General features: G+C 39.0%; 1 protein-coding gene across 2 annotated transcripts in view; it reads left to right on the plus strand.

The window, feature by feature from the left end:
• Window positions 1-673: 673 nt before the first annotated feature.
• DIS3L (DIS3 like exosome 3'-5' exoribonuclease) overlaps window positions 674-18,871 on the plus strand; it is a 30,365-nt gene continuing 12,167 nt past the window's right edge. Inside the window, exons 1-7 of one of the 2 annotated variants that reach the window (XM_016141008.2) lie at window positions 674-907; window positions 2,251-2,404; window positions 10,428-10,556; window positions 12,293-12,428; window positions 15,849-16,025; window positions 17,227-17,305; window positions 18,324-18,503. In XM_016141008.2, coding sequence (XP_015996494.1) covers window positions 769-907; window positions 2,251-2,404; window positions 10,428-10,556; window positions 12,293-12,428; window positions 15,849-16,025; window positions 17,227-17,305; window positions 18,324-18,503 — 994 coding nt within the window. In that variant the 5' untranslated portion in view covers window positions 674-768. Of the gene's footprint in view, window positions 908-2,250; window positions 2,405-10,427; window positions 10,557-12,292; window positions 12,429-15,848; window positions 16,026-17,226; window positions 17,306-18,323; window positions 18,504-18,871 lie in introns of those variants that run through there. The other variant, XM_036239466.1, reaches the window with a different exon arrangement.

Here is an 18,871-nt window from a genome sequence, read left to right on the forward strand (position 1 = left end):
CTCAGAAGAGACTGTGTAAGTCTCCATGAAGTCTAAAAGAAAATTCCTTTGCCAGAGACTGCAAATGCCATAAAGCTGAGGTTAAATAGTGTTTACCTCAAAGCAGGGGATGGGTTTTCATGGTCTCGGACATTCTTTGCATATTTATATGGGTTAAAAATACATGAAATTAAAAATAAATACAACTTTTGTTAGTATATATGCTGCCGAAGCGAGCACTAAATACAAATTTTTGAAGGGAAAAAAATGTTGAAGTGGCAGGGTTGCTGGCTTATTTGCTCTATTTTGTAGCTCTTTCAAGGACAGCAAGAGCACCCCACAGAAAACACTAAAAATTACCCATATTAATATGGCTTCCTGCCCCTGGGAGTAAAAACAAAGCATAATAATCCTTTATAGGTGTACCAAACCTTTCTCCACAAAACTTTTCACTAGCATCCATATATTATCTTATCTCCCATTAAGTCTTTTACCACCCCCACCCCATCCCTGTCCCCAGGCGATTGTGGGGAGGGGAGAAACTGAAGCGGGGTAGGAGACGCCGCCCGGCCGGGCAGGAACACCCCTCTCGCGGGCTGCCTCCAGCCCTCAACCCCGAGGCCCGTTCGGGAGGCTGCCAGGAGGGCCGGGCCGGGACCTGGTCGAGGGGGCGGGCCTGAAGCCGCGGCCTCGCCTCCACAGGCGCCGGGCCGCGCCCGCCACTTCCCGGCCGCTCGCTCGGGACGGCCTCGCGGGCCCGGAGCTCTGCCCTAGCCGAGCGCCGCCGCCATGCTGCAGAAGCGGGAGAAGGTGCTGCTTCTGAGGACCTTCCAGGGCCGGACGCTGCGCATCGTGCGGGAGCATTACCTGCGGCCCAGCGTGCCCTGCAACAGCCCGCTCTGCACGCAGCCCGCCGCCTGCCGCAACGGTCAGGGCCTAGGAGGGAGGAAGGGCGGCCGGGGCGGGGACGAGGAGCCCCGAGGCCGGGTGCTAGGGGAGCCCTGGACGCCAGGGAGCGAGGGCGTCAGGGCGGGGGTCGTGCGTCCCGTGAGGCGGAAGGGCGCGTCAGGAGGCGCAGCGCGAGGCCAAAGAGGCGCCGAGTCCAAGGCACCCGGCCTCCACCGCTCCCCGCCATCACCTTCGTCTCGGCCGTGGAGACCGCCGTGGGCCGCTGCGTCAGGGGCTCTCCGTACGGACCTCCCCCGACTGCTGCGCCCCATAAAATGAAAAGGCCCAGAGACAGGCCCCCCCAGAGCCCCAGAGGCCTTGTGATTTGGGCTTTCCGAGGGGTCTGGGCGCAGGAACCTGCCCCCTTTCTGCCTTGGGTGGTGAAAGGAGGAGAACCCTAGTCGTTGGCTCTTTGTTGAGAGGTGGGAGCCCGGAGACCTGCTGCTGCAGTTGCTGCTGCTGCAGTTGCTGCTGCTGCTGCTGCTGCTGTTCATTTTACATTTCTTTGCTCCTCACAAATTTATCTGACCTATCAGCACCGATGCCTCAGGCATTTATCCAAAGGATTTGTGAATTATCTGAGAACGTCAGGGGAAAGTTAGATTTAGGACTGGTGTACACTAGACCTTACCTCACTAGATTACCAGACTGCAAGGGTGCCCCATTGAACGAAAAAGGTTACTGGTTCTCGTCCCTCTCGTGGGAGATGAGTATGCTGGGCCTTTTCAGCGAATACTAGAATCTGCACCTTGGTTTAGGATTGCTGGTTAAAGTGAACATTTCGGTTATTGCTTGTGTGACCAGCTCCCTGACATGGGCTGGGTGGAAATCCTACCAGGGCCCTGGTTTGTATTGAGCATCTTTTCTAGTCAGTTCTTGCCCTTGGCGAGACTTCCGAGCATGTTCACAAACTTGAGACAGAACCGACTTGAAATTGCTGGGCAGAAACAAGTGGTTAATACATATCAATTTTAAGGGGCCCCATTTAAATGTGAGTGTATGTCAGTGAGTTAACACAGAAATATTCAGGTTGTGCTGCTGAAGGTGTATTTGTTTGCCTTAAAAAAAAATCAGTCATCTCCTCCACTGGCAACACCATAAACCACGTTGAGGTTTTATTTATCACAGCTTCAGAAAAATGAAGGTGCTGAATTTACCTGAACTTTGAGCCTCTACGAAAGTAGATCTGTCTTGTCGTTTAAAAACTTCACAGTGTATTAAGATGGAAAGTTATTTTGCACAGGGGGGCACCGCGACATTGAAATAATAATAAATGAGTTTGGAAAATGTGTCTAATCTCTTACATTTTGAATTATGCTTCAGATGGGAAACTCTTGTCTAGTGATGTGACTCATTACATGATTCCAGATTGGAAAGTTGTTCAAGATTACCTCGAGATCCTTGAGTTTCCTGAATTAAAGGGAATTATTTTCATGCAAACGGCTTGTCAAGCTGTGCAGCATCAAAGAGGCCGGAGGTATCTGTTTTGCATTATTTATTTATGGCATAGACTCCCTTACCCCGCTCTGCCCCCCAGCCCTTTAAAAAAGGTCCCTCATTGCAGGGGAAGGAGAGGAATTTATTATTTTGTCAGAAACTATTTTTTGAACTAGTTTAGTATTCTCTTTGCTAGTAAGAATCCAGTAACATTGTTTTATATTTCTGCTTCAACATCTGGCCAAAAGATCTGACTGTAGATCAATAAACTAGTGTCCCCAATATGTGGGTATTTAAGATTCTTAGCTTTTGATTTGCATTTTATAGCAGAGTTATTGCTTATTTCTTATTGATAATGCATATTATTTAATCTTATTTATAGATATATTATTTCAGAATCTTTTTTCCTTTGGGAAGAAGAGAGCACTTTATTTTTAAATTTAATACTCCTTTATTGTGGATACAAATTGTATTTGTAGTGATTTATTCAGTGAAACTCCAAATAACTTGTTTTATTTTTAGGTTACTAGTATTACTACCAACTATAGTAATTGAATTTGCTAAACAAAGGATTTTTGATTGAAATCAGCCTAAAATGCTTGCCTTGTACCTTTTAAACAAATAAGTAAAAATTGGTTTTGTTTCATTTAATACTGGGAAAAGATTTATGATTTGAACTTGAAGACTCATGCTGTATGGAAACAGCATACATTATTAGAATTATACATCCAACTCTTACCACCGCAAGTTATTTAAAAAGCAGAAACTATGAGTTCATTCTTTTTTAAATGTGGTTTCTTCAGACCTTGGTAGTAAAAGATGAAATGTGTTTATTTGTATATGAAAATGATAAGTTGTTCTTATTATATGCTCAGTTCAAAAAATATATGCATTAACTAGATTGTGTGTAGGTTTTTCAGATAGAATATTTTTAAATGAGCTTGAAGTTGATTTTGTTCAGACACAAAGATATAGATGTTTACACACATACAGGTTTAAATGCTGCTCCAGGTGTCGTATTTCAATTTCTGCTCCTAAAATCAATTTGTTGTTATCATTCAGATTGCTAGTGCACTGCAGAGCCTTTTCAACTTCTGTTTTCCAAAATATTTTTAATATTAAGGATTGTTTTAAAAACCAATTCCTGGGACATTCAAAAGCAAAGAATTGGAATTTAAATGTCTTTTCTCCTGAACATTTCAAAAGTAGGTAACTTGATGAAAAGCGATTGGTTTTCCATTGCTTTACCATTTCTCTACACTAAATATAAAAACAAAAGATGAGGAGTTATGAAATAGGCCCATATGATTACACCCTAGTTTTCCCATTTGGTAAGTACTACTTTTTGAGCCACAAGTTCCTGGCTTTCTGGACCTACAAACATAAGTCTTAGTCCCTCTCTCAACAGACCTGTTCTCTTTTTGGGGTTAGATGCAAGAAGGTAATTACAATACAGCTTAGATACATGCAGGATAATTTAATATGTACTGTATGCAAAGTGCAGAAGTAAATACAGAGTGTGGGAATTAGGCCAGAAAGCTCTCTGAAGGAATTAGGTTTTAGACTGGTCTTAAAGCAGGGATAATGAACATAATTGATTAAGAAGAGGCAGGAAAAAGGAATCAGCAAGTTTGGGACTTGGTGCTTTGTCCATCTGTTAAGCAATCACCTAGTGTATTCAAGTTGAAACAGCTAAATGACTAAAATGACCTAAGCTCTAGAAAGTGTCATATATTGAAAGATAACTTTGGAATTGATGATAGCTGTTGAATACAGAACATCTAGGAGATTTGCTTTATTAATTTGGACTTTATAAGTATTAAGTATAAGTCATTTGACTTTTATGTTTAACCAAATGTGGCCTAGCAAAAGCTGGTGGTATTTTGCTTCATTTAATATTGGGGAACATTTTGTTTTATTTTTCAGTTCTTTCTTGTAAAGTTTTGAGATGCTAGTAAATAATTCATTCTGTTTGATATGGTTTCAGGAACATCATTCTTAGGAAAGCTTTGTCAGTTAAAAATATCTGGTCTGGTCTACAGCCATGCTACCCTGAACTAAGCCCAATCCTGTCTGATCTCAGAAGCTAAGCAGGGTCAGGGCTGGTTAGTACTTGGATGGGAGACCACCTACGAAGACCTAGTGTTGTAGGCGTAAAAAAATTAAAAATAAAGGATTGTAAGCTGACAAGGTCCTTGCAATCTATGAGATCAGCCAAGGGTTGCCTTGCCTTAAAAAAAAAAAAAATACACACACACACACACACACATATATGTATATACGTATACATATATATACACATATACATATGTGTATATATATAAATATGTATGTATACATATATATACATAGATACATATATATGTATACACACACACATATATATGTATACATTTATACATATATATACATATATATATCTCTCTCTCTATATATATATATCTGATCTGGTCTAGTGTCTGGTATAAAGGATGCCTTGTTTTCTCCTTTGACCTGCCCCACCCCCTGCCCTCCTGAATTCTTTCTATATAGCTTCAGAGTCTCAACAGTACATGTCTCAGTTTCTCAATATATAACATAAGATAGGGATCATAGAATATTATAGTTGTAAAGTATATAAAAGGCCAACATGATTTAACTCCCATCCGATACATCAGTGTTACTCAGCATGAGTAATGTCATCAACTTTTTTTCTAAAAGTAAAAAAATTCTCACTCAGTGTTAAGTTAAATCGTTTTATTGTACTGTTATTTAAATACGATTAAATGTAAATCTAGGTATAAATCCTCATGCTTAAGTCTTTAATTCAACCCTAAAATCAAATTGGACCTTCAAATTAAATAAACAAAGCTTCAAAATCAGAAAACCGCAAAGAACATTAAATTAATGTGACAGATCATATTGTTTTACTGAAATAAAATTACCAGTGTTGGGTTAATAATAAAAAGACATAGCTCTGATCTGATTCTGTATTTAATATGGTTTTGATGTCAATAATATTAATGCAGAAAATGGCATGTTCACATAAATATTGTTCAAAACAGTATGGAAAATGTCAAGTTTTTTATTATTCAGGACAGTGCTTATTTAATGAGGAGTTACTTGATAACTCTGTAAGGCTATCTTGTCAACCACATTCATTCATGTTTCAGGTATTCGTTTTTTTAACTTAACAAATATTTATTGAGAAACTGTGCCAGAAACTATGCTAGCATTGAGGATGCAGTAGTGAACAAAACCAGACATGGTTTGAGAGGGAGACAGGCAGTAGTAATCAGATAATCACACAAACAGATGGAGAACTGCAGCTGTGACAAAATGTACTGAAGGACAGGTGTGTGGTTCCAGGAGAACCCAAACTAGTCAGACAGGGAAAGGCTTTCCTAAGGGTAATGCTTGTGCTGAGCTCTAAGGTGTAAACCAGTCAAAGAAAAGCTTTCTAGGTGGTGAAACTGTTGTGCAAGGTCACGGGGAGGGGAATTTGGCTCAAGGAACTGGAAGAAGGCCCTGGATTGGATGGTAGTAGGCCTCCTGGGCCTCTAGGTTTTGAGCAGGGTGGGGTAACATCAGATTGCTGTTTTGAAAAGAATGCTGGGCCTGTTTAGAAGAGGTAAGGAGAAAAGAAAACCAGACTATTGCTTTAGTTCAGATTAGAAATGTTGTAGCTTAGAGATAGAAATAGACATTTCTAAGAGCTATTTAGTAGGTAAAATCTATAGACTTTCCTAAGTACGTGACCAAGAGAATTGAAAACAGGTCCAGACAAAAACTTGTACATGAATGTTCATAGCAGCTCTATTCATAATAACCAAAAAATGGAAACAACCCAAATGTCAACTAATAATAATTACACAAAATGTAATTTATCCATACAAGGAAATATAATTCAGCCATAAAATGGAGTGGAGTACCAATACATGCTGCAACATAGATGAACCTTGAAAATACTATACTAAGTAAAAGAAGCCAGCCACACAAAAAAATCATGTAGTGTATGATTCCATTTGTATGAACTGCCCAGAATAGGTATATCCAAGAGACAGAAAGATTAGTTAGGTTGCCAGGGGCTGAGGGGTCATGGGAAATGGGGGATGACTGCTTAGTGGGTGTATGTTTCTTTTGGGGGTGACGAAATGTTCTGGAATTCAATAGTGGTGGAGGTTACATAACAACGGTTACTGTAGTAAAAACCATCGAATTGTACATTTAAAAGGGTGAATTTTATGGTATGTGAATTATATCTCAATAAAGCTGTGACTTTTAAAAAATCTGTGAATTTAGTAATGGATTTAGATATGTAAGGCAAGGGAGAAGGTGGTGTCAAGGATAACGATAAGGGTTCTGGCTTAAGTAAGTGGATAGAGAGAGGATGTACTGGAGGAGGTCTGAGGGGGAGGAGGTAGATAGTTGTTTTGAGTTTGAAATGTCTAAGGCTTCCAAGACAGTGGTCACTGACCCAAGATGGCATTGCATTTAGAAGGTGGTCATTCAGCTGGTCCAAAATATACTTCCTTAGAAATGTTTTAAGAATATCGTCTAATATAAATGGAAACATAAACTTAAAATTCTTGTAGAAAACTTATGGACCTCTGAAAGTAAGTCTACAAGATTCTTCCAGGGTTCTGGGAAATCTGGTCGAAGAAACACAACATTGAATACAGAACTCATTTCCCCTCTGATTGTGGGGACGCCTAGTTCGAATCCTCAGAGGGTATAGTCGGCAGGGGGAAAGAATGTTGCATCTGTAAATAAGATCACCCATTGACTAAAAATAGAAAGAAAAAAAAATCAAGTCTAAAGAAAGTAAATTCAGCTGTCTCCCTAAGAAATTGTAATGTTTTGGTAATAAAGATTTAGTCTAGGAAAACTAGGGCTTTTCTGTAAGACTGGGATTTTTAAATCAAACTTTTAAAATGAAACTATTATTCTTCTATCATTTAGGCCAAACTTGTTCAAGGCTCTATAATATTCCTTGCTGATTCCATACAGGGTACTCATGTATCTAATTCTATCATTTGCACACTAACCCTGACTAGCAAAAAATATCTGTATTGTATATGTGCACTATTAAATTATAACCATAAGCCCACATGCCTACAAGAAAACCCAACTGTCACATTCGGAGTGATTCACTGTTAGTTTCCTGCTTTCCCCATTAATATTCTTGTGCCATTTGTTCATTTGTTTTATCTGGCTTATAGATAGCTAACAAATGGAAACACACAGTAAAGCCTAAGGAAAATACATGAGAACGAAACTTAAAATTGAGAAAATTCTTTTTAAGTTATGTATTTTCTAAATATTGGGAAGAATTGTCATTACTATCATTTAGTGCCAAACGTCCTGAGTCTGACTTATAGATATCAATATTTGAGGAGGACAAGATTCGAGAATACCTAGGTCTAAAGTACAGGTGTGATAACAAATGCAGTGATGTGCATGAAGACTAGCAAATGTTTATTCTAAGACATTATCTTGTATTTGGATCACTGTTGTCACAAAGGGTTATGAGTTCATTTATTCATTTGGAAAATGTTTATTGAAGCACCCATTGTGGGTTAAGCCCTGAAGATTCAAAAATGAACCATACTGTCTGCTGTCTTGAACATCTATCCCCTCTCTCCTCCCTTGGGCCCTTTGTCTAGCTAACTTCCATTCATCCTTCAGGACTCAGATATTGCCTCCTCCTAGATGCCTTCCCCATTCCTCCTATGTTCTTGTCACACCCTGTACTTTTACTTTCATGGCACTTATCCCACTGCAATAGATGGTTCTGTTTTTTGTTTTATTTTGTTTTGCCAATTAACATAGCTATATTTTTAAAAATTGTGGTAAGTATATATAATGTAAAATTTACCATTTTAAAGTATGTGCAATTCAGTGACATTGAATGCATTCACATTTTATGCAGCCAATCTTCAGAACTTTTTTCATCTTCCCAAACTGAAACTCTACACCCATTAAATACTAACTTTCCACTCCTCTCTCCCCCATCCCCTGGCAACCAACATTCTACCTTCCGTCTCTGTATTTGGCTACTCAGGGATACTCACATAAGTGTAACTATACAATATTTGTCTTTTTGTGTCTGGCTTATTTCACTCAGTATAATGTCTTCAAGCTTAATCCATGTTATAACATATATCAGAACTTCCTTCTTAAAGCTGAATGATACTCCAAGGTATGTATACACCACATTTTGTTTATCCATTCATCTGTCAATGAACACTTAACTTGCTTCCACTTTTTGGCTACTGTGAATAATGCTGCTATGAACATGTATACTAATATCTTTTTGAGACTGCTTTCAATTCATTGGGGTCTATACCTAGGAGTGGGATTGCTGGGGCATATGGTAGTTCTGGTTTTGACTTTTTGGGGGAATGGGTGGTTCTATTGTGCTTTCACCACGAGCAGGACTGCTGCAGATGAAGGGCAGCAGTGGGATGTCTAGATGGTGGCCCCTGAAGGCATTCAGTGGAGCAAAAGGCCTGGACATAGAAGGAGTGCAACAAAAGTTTGCTGGATAAAGGGAGATAATTTGTAAACAAATAACTGCACTAAGCTCGAGTGCTTTATTAGGGGTGTATAAAATGTATTGGTAGATAAAGGGAGCAAAAATTATGGAGGATAAGATCAGAAAAAAATGGGCATATTTTTTCAGTGTTTCATCTGAAATAATAAATTACAGATGTTTACGAAGCCTCTTCTAAAATATTATTACTTAACAAATCAGTGCTCGTTTTAAAAACTTCGTGCATGACGGAAATGTGTAAAGCAGGAGGTAAAAGTCTGCCTCACCACTCTGCTGGGATGACCACTGTTAACAGAGCAAGTAGACTCTTCTCTATATATTCCAAGAGGTTTTAAAAATGATTTTAAGTGTATCTTTGTGAACATGGGGAAATTAGCGGTTTAATATGTTGTAAGCATTTGGGGTTAGGGCATCTTTTGTTTGCGCAAGTGGAATTCTGTTAAGAAAAGCTGCCATTGACAGATATGAATCTGAATCCCTTTGTTTATCAGGAAAGTTGCTGTTATTTGATGATCCTTTTTAAGATGGCTCAAAATTAGAATTAGAATTACTAACAAAATAAAATCATTGTTTCTTGGTTTCTGATGAAGTGTTGAGACCACACAGAAAATGGGGGTAGCATTTACTTGGAGAGCATAAGTTGGAGAGTTCTGCCTTTGCTTTAATGAAAAACCTCATCTTTAAAAAAATCCATGGTGGCAGGCTGTTGGTGAGAATGGAAGGCATAAATTTTATTATATTAAATGCCAGTCATCTACCTTGAATAATTTATGTGTTAATTTAATATCTAGTTTCATATCAATCCATTTTTAAATAAACGATGGCTTTTCTTTAAAATAATGGTGACTGTTCTGTAGTTCATATTACCTAGACTATTGAAAAGCACCTTATTAGAAACTGACCGATATGAGACTTTGTATTTGATTTGTGACTTTGGTTAGCATTATTGGAAAGATCTCCTGGTGGGAAACCTTAGGACTCTGTTCTCTGACAGATGAAGCTAGTTCTCATTCATGCAAATGAAGTGGCTGCATAAATAAAATTTAGAGATAAATTCCCAAACTTATTTACCCTATATGTTCTTTTCTAGGGCTGCCGGCAAAAAGTAAAATATACTGGTTCCTAATGCTATTTATAGAACAGAGTGAGGTACAAAAATAAAGTGCTAGAGTCTGCTTGCTTCTGTGCCCTCTGTGAGCCTTTGAAGTGGGGACTATGTGGGGCAGCACCAGATAATTATGTAATAAATGGCCAGAAGTCTCAGAAGGGGAATGGGAAGTAAAGGGTTTGCACCGATCCACAAACTAATTAAGGAGGCCCTGCCCAAGCACGTTCTAGCGTGCAAAATTGAGAAACAGCAGCCCAATGGTACGGTGTACACTAAGGCCAAATATTGAATAAGTGTTTCTTGAGTTTTAAATAATCAATATTTTGCTCTAAAATACCTCATCTTTTTTGATCCTTAGCAAGAGCTGGCAGTAGATGAGTACCTGCTATGTCAGATTTATTTTTCTCCTCTGTGTCACAGACAGTATAACAAATTGCGAAACCTCCTAAAGGATGCACGTCATGATTGCATTCTCTTTGCTAATGAATTCCAGCAGTACTGCTATCTCCCTCGGGAAAGAGGAGAATCCATGGAAAAGTGGCAGACCAGGTATGGCACTGAATTGCTGTGTTTTCACTTGATCATCGTCTATAATTGGCTATTTGGGAGTTGACCTAAGTCATATGCTAAAATCAACAATTATTTCTGGAACCATGATTAATACTGAAATGCTTAATGTGTTAATATTTTAGATATGTCATTCGAATATATGATTGATAGATTTTATAAATTATAATTAGGGACAAATAGATAACCAGAGTAAGTTTGCCCCAGACCTTAATGGCTAGCAGGATCATTCCAGTGATCCACAAGTCACAAATTGACTGCTTGGAGGTGGGGGTCCTACTTTTAAGCCAGGGTCATCTCAGTTTTTCTCTTACAGTATGCTCTAATATCCCAACTAGTCTTATTCAACTGAAACTGGTAGGTTCATTCTGGTAGAGCTGTTTTAAGAAGAGTTTGTGGTAGCATAGATCCACCTAAAAGCAGAGCCTGAAGCAAGGACTTGGTGTGGATTCTTTACCTCGAGGTGATTCCCAGAAGCAGGAGTGAGGAAGTGGGGAGAGTGGGACAGAGAGGGAGGGAAAGCAGTAAAAAAATGTGTTACCGCTGTGGGAAACAGGCTAAGTCCTGCTGGAAACCTCTGGGAAGCTGTGTAGAGTGTACCTAAGAAGTCACCTCAAAGGATGGAGGCTAGGGCATTTAGTTAGTCCTCCCTGAGCTGGAGGTCATTCCCCAGGGGTGTTCACTCCATCAGTGGGCCCTTGAGGGGGGATGGAACTGCCCACCCAGCTGCAGCTAAAGTCAGAGGTGGGCCTAGAGCACTTCTGTAGAGGGCAAAAGAGACCTGAAACTTTCAAATGTCCATATAAAACATTTAAATCATTTTTTTTCCTTGTAATTCTTCATATAGCTATTAAATATTTAAATTCTCTAAAGGAAAATAACAGTGATACATACATAGTGAGTCCTTAATAACAGTCCCCAAATTCCCCCAGGCCTCAATGTGAAAAGGAAAAAGCAGATCTTTCTCTTTATTGGGTCACATGTGAGTACTCACACTTAGCTAACTACACAGCCTCGCACATGATAGGTACTCAGTATATGTTGGCAGAATTTTTTTTTTTTTTTAAGTTCTAGAACTAAAGGAACCTTACATAGCATCTTAATTTGCAGGAAGGGAAACAGATGCCCACAGAAGTTGACTGTCCAAATGTATATACTTCATTGGAAACATAATCCAGTCTTGAACACACATCTCCAGACCTAGACTCTTGTTTTCCAATTCAGATTCTTTTCAGGAAGATTTTGAGATATTTCGTGTGATTTCATATTGGACCTTTTTGGATTATGGTCTTCAGCTACTTGCAGCCTAGTTTTTTTTTTTTTTTTTCTTAACCAAAGACTTGTTTCTTTATTTTTTTAGCCTCGCATAGCTTTTCATCCCTGTGGTGGTATATCAGTCAGCCCTCCAATTAAAAGGTGTTGAAAGATGGCAGAGTCTCATGTTTTCTACGCCATATCAAGAAATGAAAAAGGTTGCTATGGCGGTTAGATGTCTTAGGGAAGAAGATATGTCAAACACTTTCTGATGCATCTTTCTATCCCCCAGAGTACCCAACCCAGGGCATATTTATAATGGGTGCTCAGAAAATATCTGTCGAATGAGTGAATGATTGTCTATATAAACCAAAGGGTAGCAGATTAAAAGCCAGCTGTGAAGTTCTGAACCATAGCTTGTGTTTGTCTGCCGTGGGAGCTTCGTGTGCCCTTTGCTTTTCTAGGAGCATATACAATGCAGCAGTTTGGTACTATCACCACTGCCAGGACAGGATGCCAATTGTTATGGTGACAGAAGATGAAGAGGCAGTGCAACAGTATGGAAGTGAAACAGAAGGAGTGTTTGTGATTTCTTTTAAGGTATTTCCAGCTGTTGTGTATTTGTGTGTGTGTGTGTGTGTGTGTGTGTGTTCATTTCCTAAGTAGTTCCCAGAAGGCTCTAAATCCCTTTGATGATACAGAAAAGGGAAAATAAGCAATGAAGGAAGATTTCAAGAAGTTCCATGTCTTCATTACTCCCCAACTAATCTTGACTTTAGCAAATCTGGGCAAACTGCCTGTGACTGTAAGACCTACAGCATCCAAGGCTTTAGCCCAACAAGCCCCTGTTGATAGTAAACTCATGTTTGTAGTTACAGTAATAACAATATTAGTAATGATGATGATAATAATAGGTAGAATCTTATAAAATTGCCAATATTCTGTTGTTTTTAACCTATAAAATGTCAATTTTATATGGTTCAACCTAGTAGCAATAGCCAACATTTATCTATGCTAGGCACTCAGGCACTGTTCTAAGTGTATTATTTCATTTAATTCCTATAACAACCTTTGAGATAGATGTGATCATCCCTATTTTATCAGTAAGGAAACTAAAGCACAGAAAGACTAAACAACTTGCCGAGGTCACACAGGTAGAAAGTGGTGGAATTGGGATTAGAACATAGTCAGTCTAGCTCCAAAGTTCTTGACTGCCATGCTTAACTGCCTCCCAAATTATTCTTTTGAATATGTAAAAAACAGTTTTAAAGGCCAGTCTCATTTCACCACGGTTCTTCACTCTTCTCCACTTATGAATGTGCGTGGGGGGTTAACAGAAATAAAGGAAGGGCGAGATGTGATATTATTTATGTGAAAGCTATCAGGTGTGCTTGGTGTACAGATCATATAGACAGGAGCAGCATTATCAGTGACAGTTTCTTGGCCGCCTTAACAGCACAGTTCTCCTATTTCTTTGAGGGAGTAGGATGACTGTTAATCTCTCAGTGGATTACTGGTCTCTTCTACTTGCCCAATTGGTCTGTCAGGTTCCAATGGCTGATACCTTTTCTTGATTCAGAAACTAGAATGAGGACCTTCATTAACCCCGTCAGTTTACAGAAAGTCTAGTTGGATATTAAATTGTAGATTCTACAAGCGTTCCCAGGTACATGTATTGCTAAAGATTTGCCAATAGAATTTTCTTTGCCCTGCTATAAAAAAGTGCTCTGGCATGCCAGAGAATTCCAGGGGCACTGGATATTAATGGCAGTGTCACTTGTTTTTTCTGTTGCAATACATCATGTCTTGTTCCTGCAGAGGACAGTTGACTAAAATTACATTTTTCTACTTTTTGTGAAAATTACTTTTCTTTGTAGTTCACTAGTATAGAATAGTTTTATTTTATTTTCCTAAGCAAACTGTGACCAAGGGCTTCATACAGGTGAATGATAGCAGAAAAAAGAGATACTGTGACATTCAGATGAGAAAGAACCTCAGAATTTCCGGTGGGGACTAGAAGTTAGATGGGGAGAGAGAAGACCATAAATCCTCTTGAAGAGGTGGTTCATAGTGGCAAAAGTTAATCTTAGTAACTTTTATGCCTTCTCTTTATAAATTCAAGCCTTAGATAAAAGTATTGGGAAATTTTCTGCAAAATGAGTACTTGATTTAGTATTATATAAAGTTCATAATTTAGTATTATTTATATGAAGTCCTTAACTTATATATTATTTGCTGAATTGGGTACCTTTAGGTTAATTTATTTTATTCATTTTATTTTGTTGTAAGCCTGGTGCTTTTTTATCACCTCTTCTAATTAATGTATTTGCAATTTGTGGGTAAAAATTTTTTTTATCGGTACTTTTTCTTTGGCATTTTCACTATAAATTTATCTTTTTAATGAACCTGTGAAGTTGTATTGTGGCTTATACGACAGCTATCACTTAAGCAAGTGTTCCTTTCATAGTGCTATAACAGACCACTGAGTTGTCCATTTTGTTTCATTCTAATCACATTCTTGTTGCAAGTGCCTTTTAATTTTAACAGTTCACTTTTCCAGTGCTGTTTACTAATGTTATTTATTAAATAGAAATGCCTACATTTAAACACACACACACACACACACACACACACACACACACACACACAAGCCTATGCAACTTCTGGTGGCTTTCCCAATGTCCCTCCCACAGTTTTCTTATTTCTGTCTTCCACCATTCACAGCTGTACCACAGGAGCAGTTGCCACTATTCCTAAACAAATATTTCCTGTTCTCCTTAGAAACAGTTAAACCCAAATTTTACCAAACTTTGGCATCTGTGGCTTACACTGATGGTGGTACAACAGTTGCTGTTTGTCCTTGTTAATAGAGCAGAGACTAACTCTTGGTGCTCATAAGTGATAAGTGACTATAGAATTGGGGTACCGATGTTAGCACAGATAGAACTTCTGGAAGGACTAGGGAAAGAAAGGAAGCATTTTACACAGGACCCTGAAATTAGTGAGAGAAATGCTAGAGTTAACAATAAGGATAATTTATTTTCTTTTTAAGTTGAATAAAGAAAATATGTGAGACTCTACCTTAGACTTAAAGCTGAGTTAAAATCATACCTAAATTTGATTTTATTTGTGAGAGTCAACCATTTGGAGTGTTCCCTGGACACACGGAGTAGATGAAGCACAGCCATCCTCACCACCCACCAACCTCTCATGGCTGGTCACCTTGGGGTTTTGTCTCAAGCCTTTCTGAAGGAATTACATCAAAAGATACAATAATATTCAGCAACTGTCTACTTAGCCAGGACTCTGACCGCTTGTTTCAAAGCTATGTTTCATACCAGGTCATCATACTAATAAAAACATCAAGCGTCACCTCCGTGAGGAGAGTTACTACGTCTGTGAGTGTTACAGAAGAAGACTCGGTCCTCTGGGAGCTTATGAAGTAGGGAAAAGCCTAACACCAAAAACTACTTTGCATACTTGACTTTCCCTGCCCTCTGCTCATTCAACATTGCCAGTGGGTTAGGGTAGGAAAACACTCCCTTATACACTTTACTCCTTGCCATTTTTATGTGCTTAAGTTTCTTACAAATTTCAAACATTTCGAGGTGAAAAAAAAAAAAAGACAAGAATGCACATGTAGGAGCTTTTCCTGTCCATTCACTCTAGGCTATTATCTGCAGCAATGAGATACATGTAAAGATAGGCAGACTGGACGTATACATGCATGCATGTAGGGAGAACGAGAGGGAGAGAGAGAGATTTGAAAGGTCAGAGTAATCAGGGAGGTAGACGTGTTCCATGGTAGGAACAGCCTCCCTGGGGTTTATTTGGCAGGACCTTGGGGATTAATGAAATGGTAGAAAACGAACTGGTAGTGTGAGGCTTGAGAGAGTAATACTCACTTAACACCTCTTCAAAACTACATGCTGGCAGTTCCTGTTCAGGTTTTTTGGTAATACTACTATAATGAATTATTCTCTTCTGATCATGTTTTTCTTGTGCTTTTATCAAATGCAGAATTACCTGGACAGTTTTTGGCCTGATTTAAAAGCCGCCCATGAGCTTTGTGATTCTATCCTTCAGTCCCGACGGGAAAGAGAGAATGAGAGTCAGGAGAGCCACAGGAGGGAGTACCCAGAACATCTTCCCCTGGAAGTGTTAGAAGCTGGCATTAAGTCTGGACGCTATATCCAGGTGAGGTGGTAATGAAGAATCAGTGTCAGTTTTCTACTCGTCTTTACTTGCCTCCTGTCATAGGCCTCTAATTTCAAAGTCTATTAAAAAGATGGGTATGAGTAAGCCAGGGCTGATGATGTTTAAGGTGCTTTAGGAGTCTTCCTTTTGATAGACGTAGCTGTCTTGTTGGAGCTACTCTATAGAGTTCTTAATTGGGTTACATACTAAGCATTACACAAATAGCCTTGTAAATGCCTCCTGTCACTGGAAAAGAGAATATATTTTGGAATCAAGGTCTGGAGGTTTGGCAAAATTATAAAATTGGTGAAATTTGGCTTTTTCACTCCCTTTGCCATTTTCCTATATCTTTCAAGGGCTCTTTTATGATCCCCCAGGACCTAGGATCCAGATGCTGTCAGGGTCTTGAGAAGAAATCAGATAAAATTGTTGCTCAGATTTTAAGTTTTCATGTACTCGTTGTGTGTATGGATGCAGTTTTATCACATGCAGAGATTTGTGTATCTACCACCACAGTCAAGATACCGAACTATGCCAGCATGGATTTTACATTTTTAATAAGCCACTCAGATAATTTTTATGCAGGCTGAAGTCTGAGAATACCACACTAACATTCCTCCCTGAAGAGTAGATATTTTATTTATTTATTTATTTATTTATTTATTTATTTATTTATTTATTTATTTATTTATTTGTCTATCTATCTATCTATCTATTTATTTATTTATTTATTTATTAGAATTTACTTATTTAAATTAGTTTCAAGTATACAATACATTGGTTAGACATCTATATAGTTCATAAAAGATCATAATTGCTCCCTCCCTCTCCTGGCCCTCCCTGAGGTGTGGGTATTTTAAATGAGTATACCTAGAATGCTTAATGCTTCCAACTTGGGAGTAAACGTCACAACATCCCTGGAAGGATACTTTGAGGAAGATGATGTTTTAAAGACCACTCATCACTTAGATGAGGTAGATCCTGACCTTTAAAATTGGTATAGCTAAGAGTAGTTCAAAATGAATGTATGTTCTCAGGAGCAAAGAAATTTTGGTGATGAATCTTCTTCCTAAAGACAGGGATCACAGACCTTATAAGAATATTATGGGGATATGTTCATATAGTTTTTAAAAACTATACCTTTTAGAGATAAAGCAGGCAAGAAAGAAATTTTTCACATTGACTTCTGTTACGATTTTAGGGAATTCTGAACGTCAACAAACACAGAGCACAAATAGAAGCTTTTGTACGACTTCAAGGAGCCAGCAGTAAAGATTCAGGTTCAGTATAAACCTTACATAAATCTCCATACTACTTTTTTATCCCAATATTACACAATGAAGAAAGCAAAGCTGAAATTTTCACATCAGATATGCCATGTCGGATATCCCCACATACATTGGGTGTGTCGGATCATGGGTTGGTTTTTTTCCCTAACTTTTTGTCGATAATTTCTGACTTTATTGTCATAAACTTTAAAAACTATAATAGCTAATATTTTATTGAGTGCTTACTACATGTCAGGTACTATTCCAAGCACTTAATATAGGTATTATTATTGTTTTCTACCTTTTACACATGAAGATATACAAGGTTACACATGAGGAAACTAAAATACAGAGAAGCACAGTAACATGCCCAAGATCACACACCTGCTAAGTGGGGCGGGGTGGGGGGGGGGGCCTGAACTGGCCACTGAGGCAGTTTTGACCATTATTTTAAGACATTGTCCCGAACTGCCTCAATGTGCTATATTGCCTTATAGGAACCACTAAAAAAGTAATAAAAATGGGAAAAAATGTGTAAATAAATCATATTGTGATAGAATGGACTTCCTAGTTCTGTAATGACAAGATGGACAAAAACCCTGACAGTCAAGGAAACATGGCTGGGTTGAAGGAAAACGAGAAGCGATGGCTTTGCTCATCAGAATTGTTCCTCTCAGTCCCGCGGTGTCTGTAGTTCGTCAGCCAGCCTACTGACTACTCCCTGGCTGTGTGGCCCCTGCAGAATTACAGTATAGGCTTACTTGATTTCATGCATGGAACTATTATCCTACCTTAAAAGACGATTGAGGATGGCCCTTATGAGAAAGCACATTATACAGTATGACATGGCGGCTGGGTTTCTTCATTCCTAACCTGCAGAACAGGAGAAACTTGACTTCACCTTTGAAAGGAGGAAGCTCTTCTTTGTAGGAATGCTAATTAGACCTCAGATATATTATGTTTGAAGTATCCTGCCGGTGTAGCATCCCCCTTGGCTTCATGGAGTGTCTCTGTGCTGCCTCAAACACAGGTTTATTTAGTGACATCCTAATCCATGGGATGAAGGCTCGAAACCGCTCAATTCATGGAGACATGGTAGTTGTGGAACTGCTCCCTAAAAATGAATGGAAAGGAAGAACTGCTGCCCTGTGTGAGAATGACAGTGATGACAAGGCCTCAGGAGAGTCCCCAAGTGAGCCCATGCCCACAGGTGAGCCAGCTGGAAAGTCACCCAGTTATCCATTTTCCTTGTGGAATGTTTATTTTTTCTCTCCTGTCTATGGCCACACTACCCTCAACAAGTCCGATCCCATCTTATCTTGGAAGCTAAGTAGGGTCAGGCCTGGTTAGTACTTGGATGGAGATTGCCTAGAAAGACCGGGTGCTATAGGCATAAAAGATAAAAACATAAGGGATTGTAAGCTGACAAGGTCCTTACAATCTGTGAGGTCAACTAAGTGTTTCCTCACCTTTATGGCAAGACTCAGTGAAACAGTTAACTCTGCATTATTTCTTCTTCCCCTTTACCCATTTTATCCAAAAGCCACTACATGGAGGCATAGCTCCCCTTCCACGTCC

The sequence above is a fragment of the Rousettus aegyptiacus genome, unplaced genomic scaffold, assembly GCF_014176215.1.
Source record: "Rousettus aegyptiacus isolate mRouAeg1 unplaced genomic scaffold, mRouAeg1.p scaffold_m13_p_3, whole genome shotgun sequence".
Classification (NCBI taxonomy): Eukaryota; Metazoa; Chordata; class Mammalia; order Chiroptera; family Pteropodidae; genus Rousettus; species Rousettus aegyptiacus.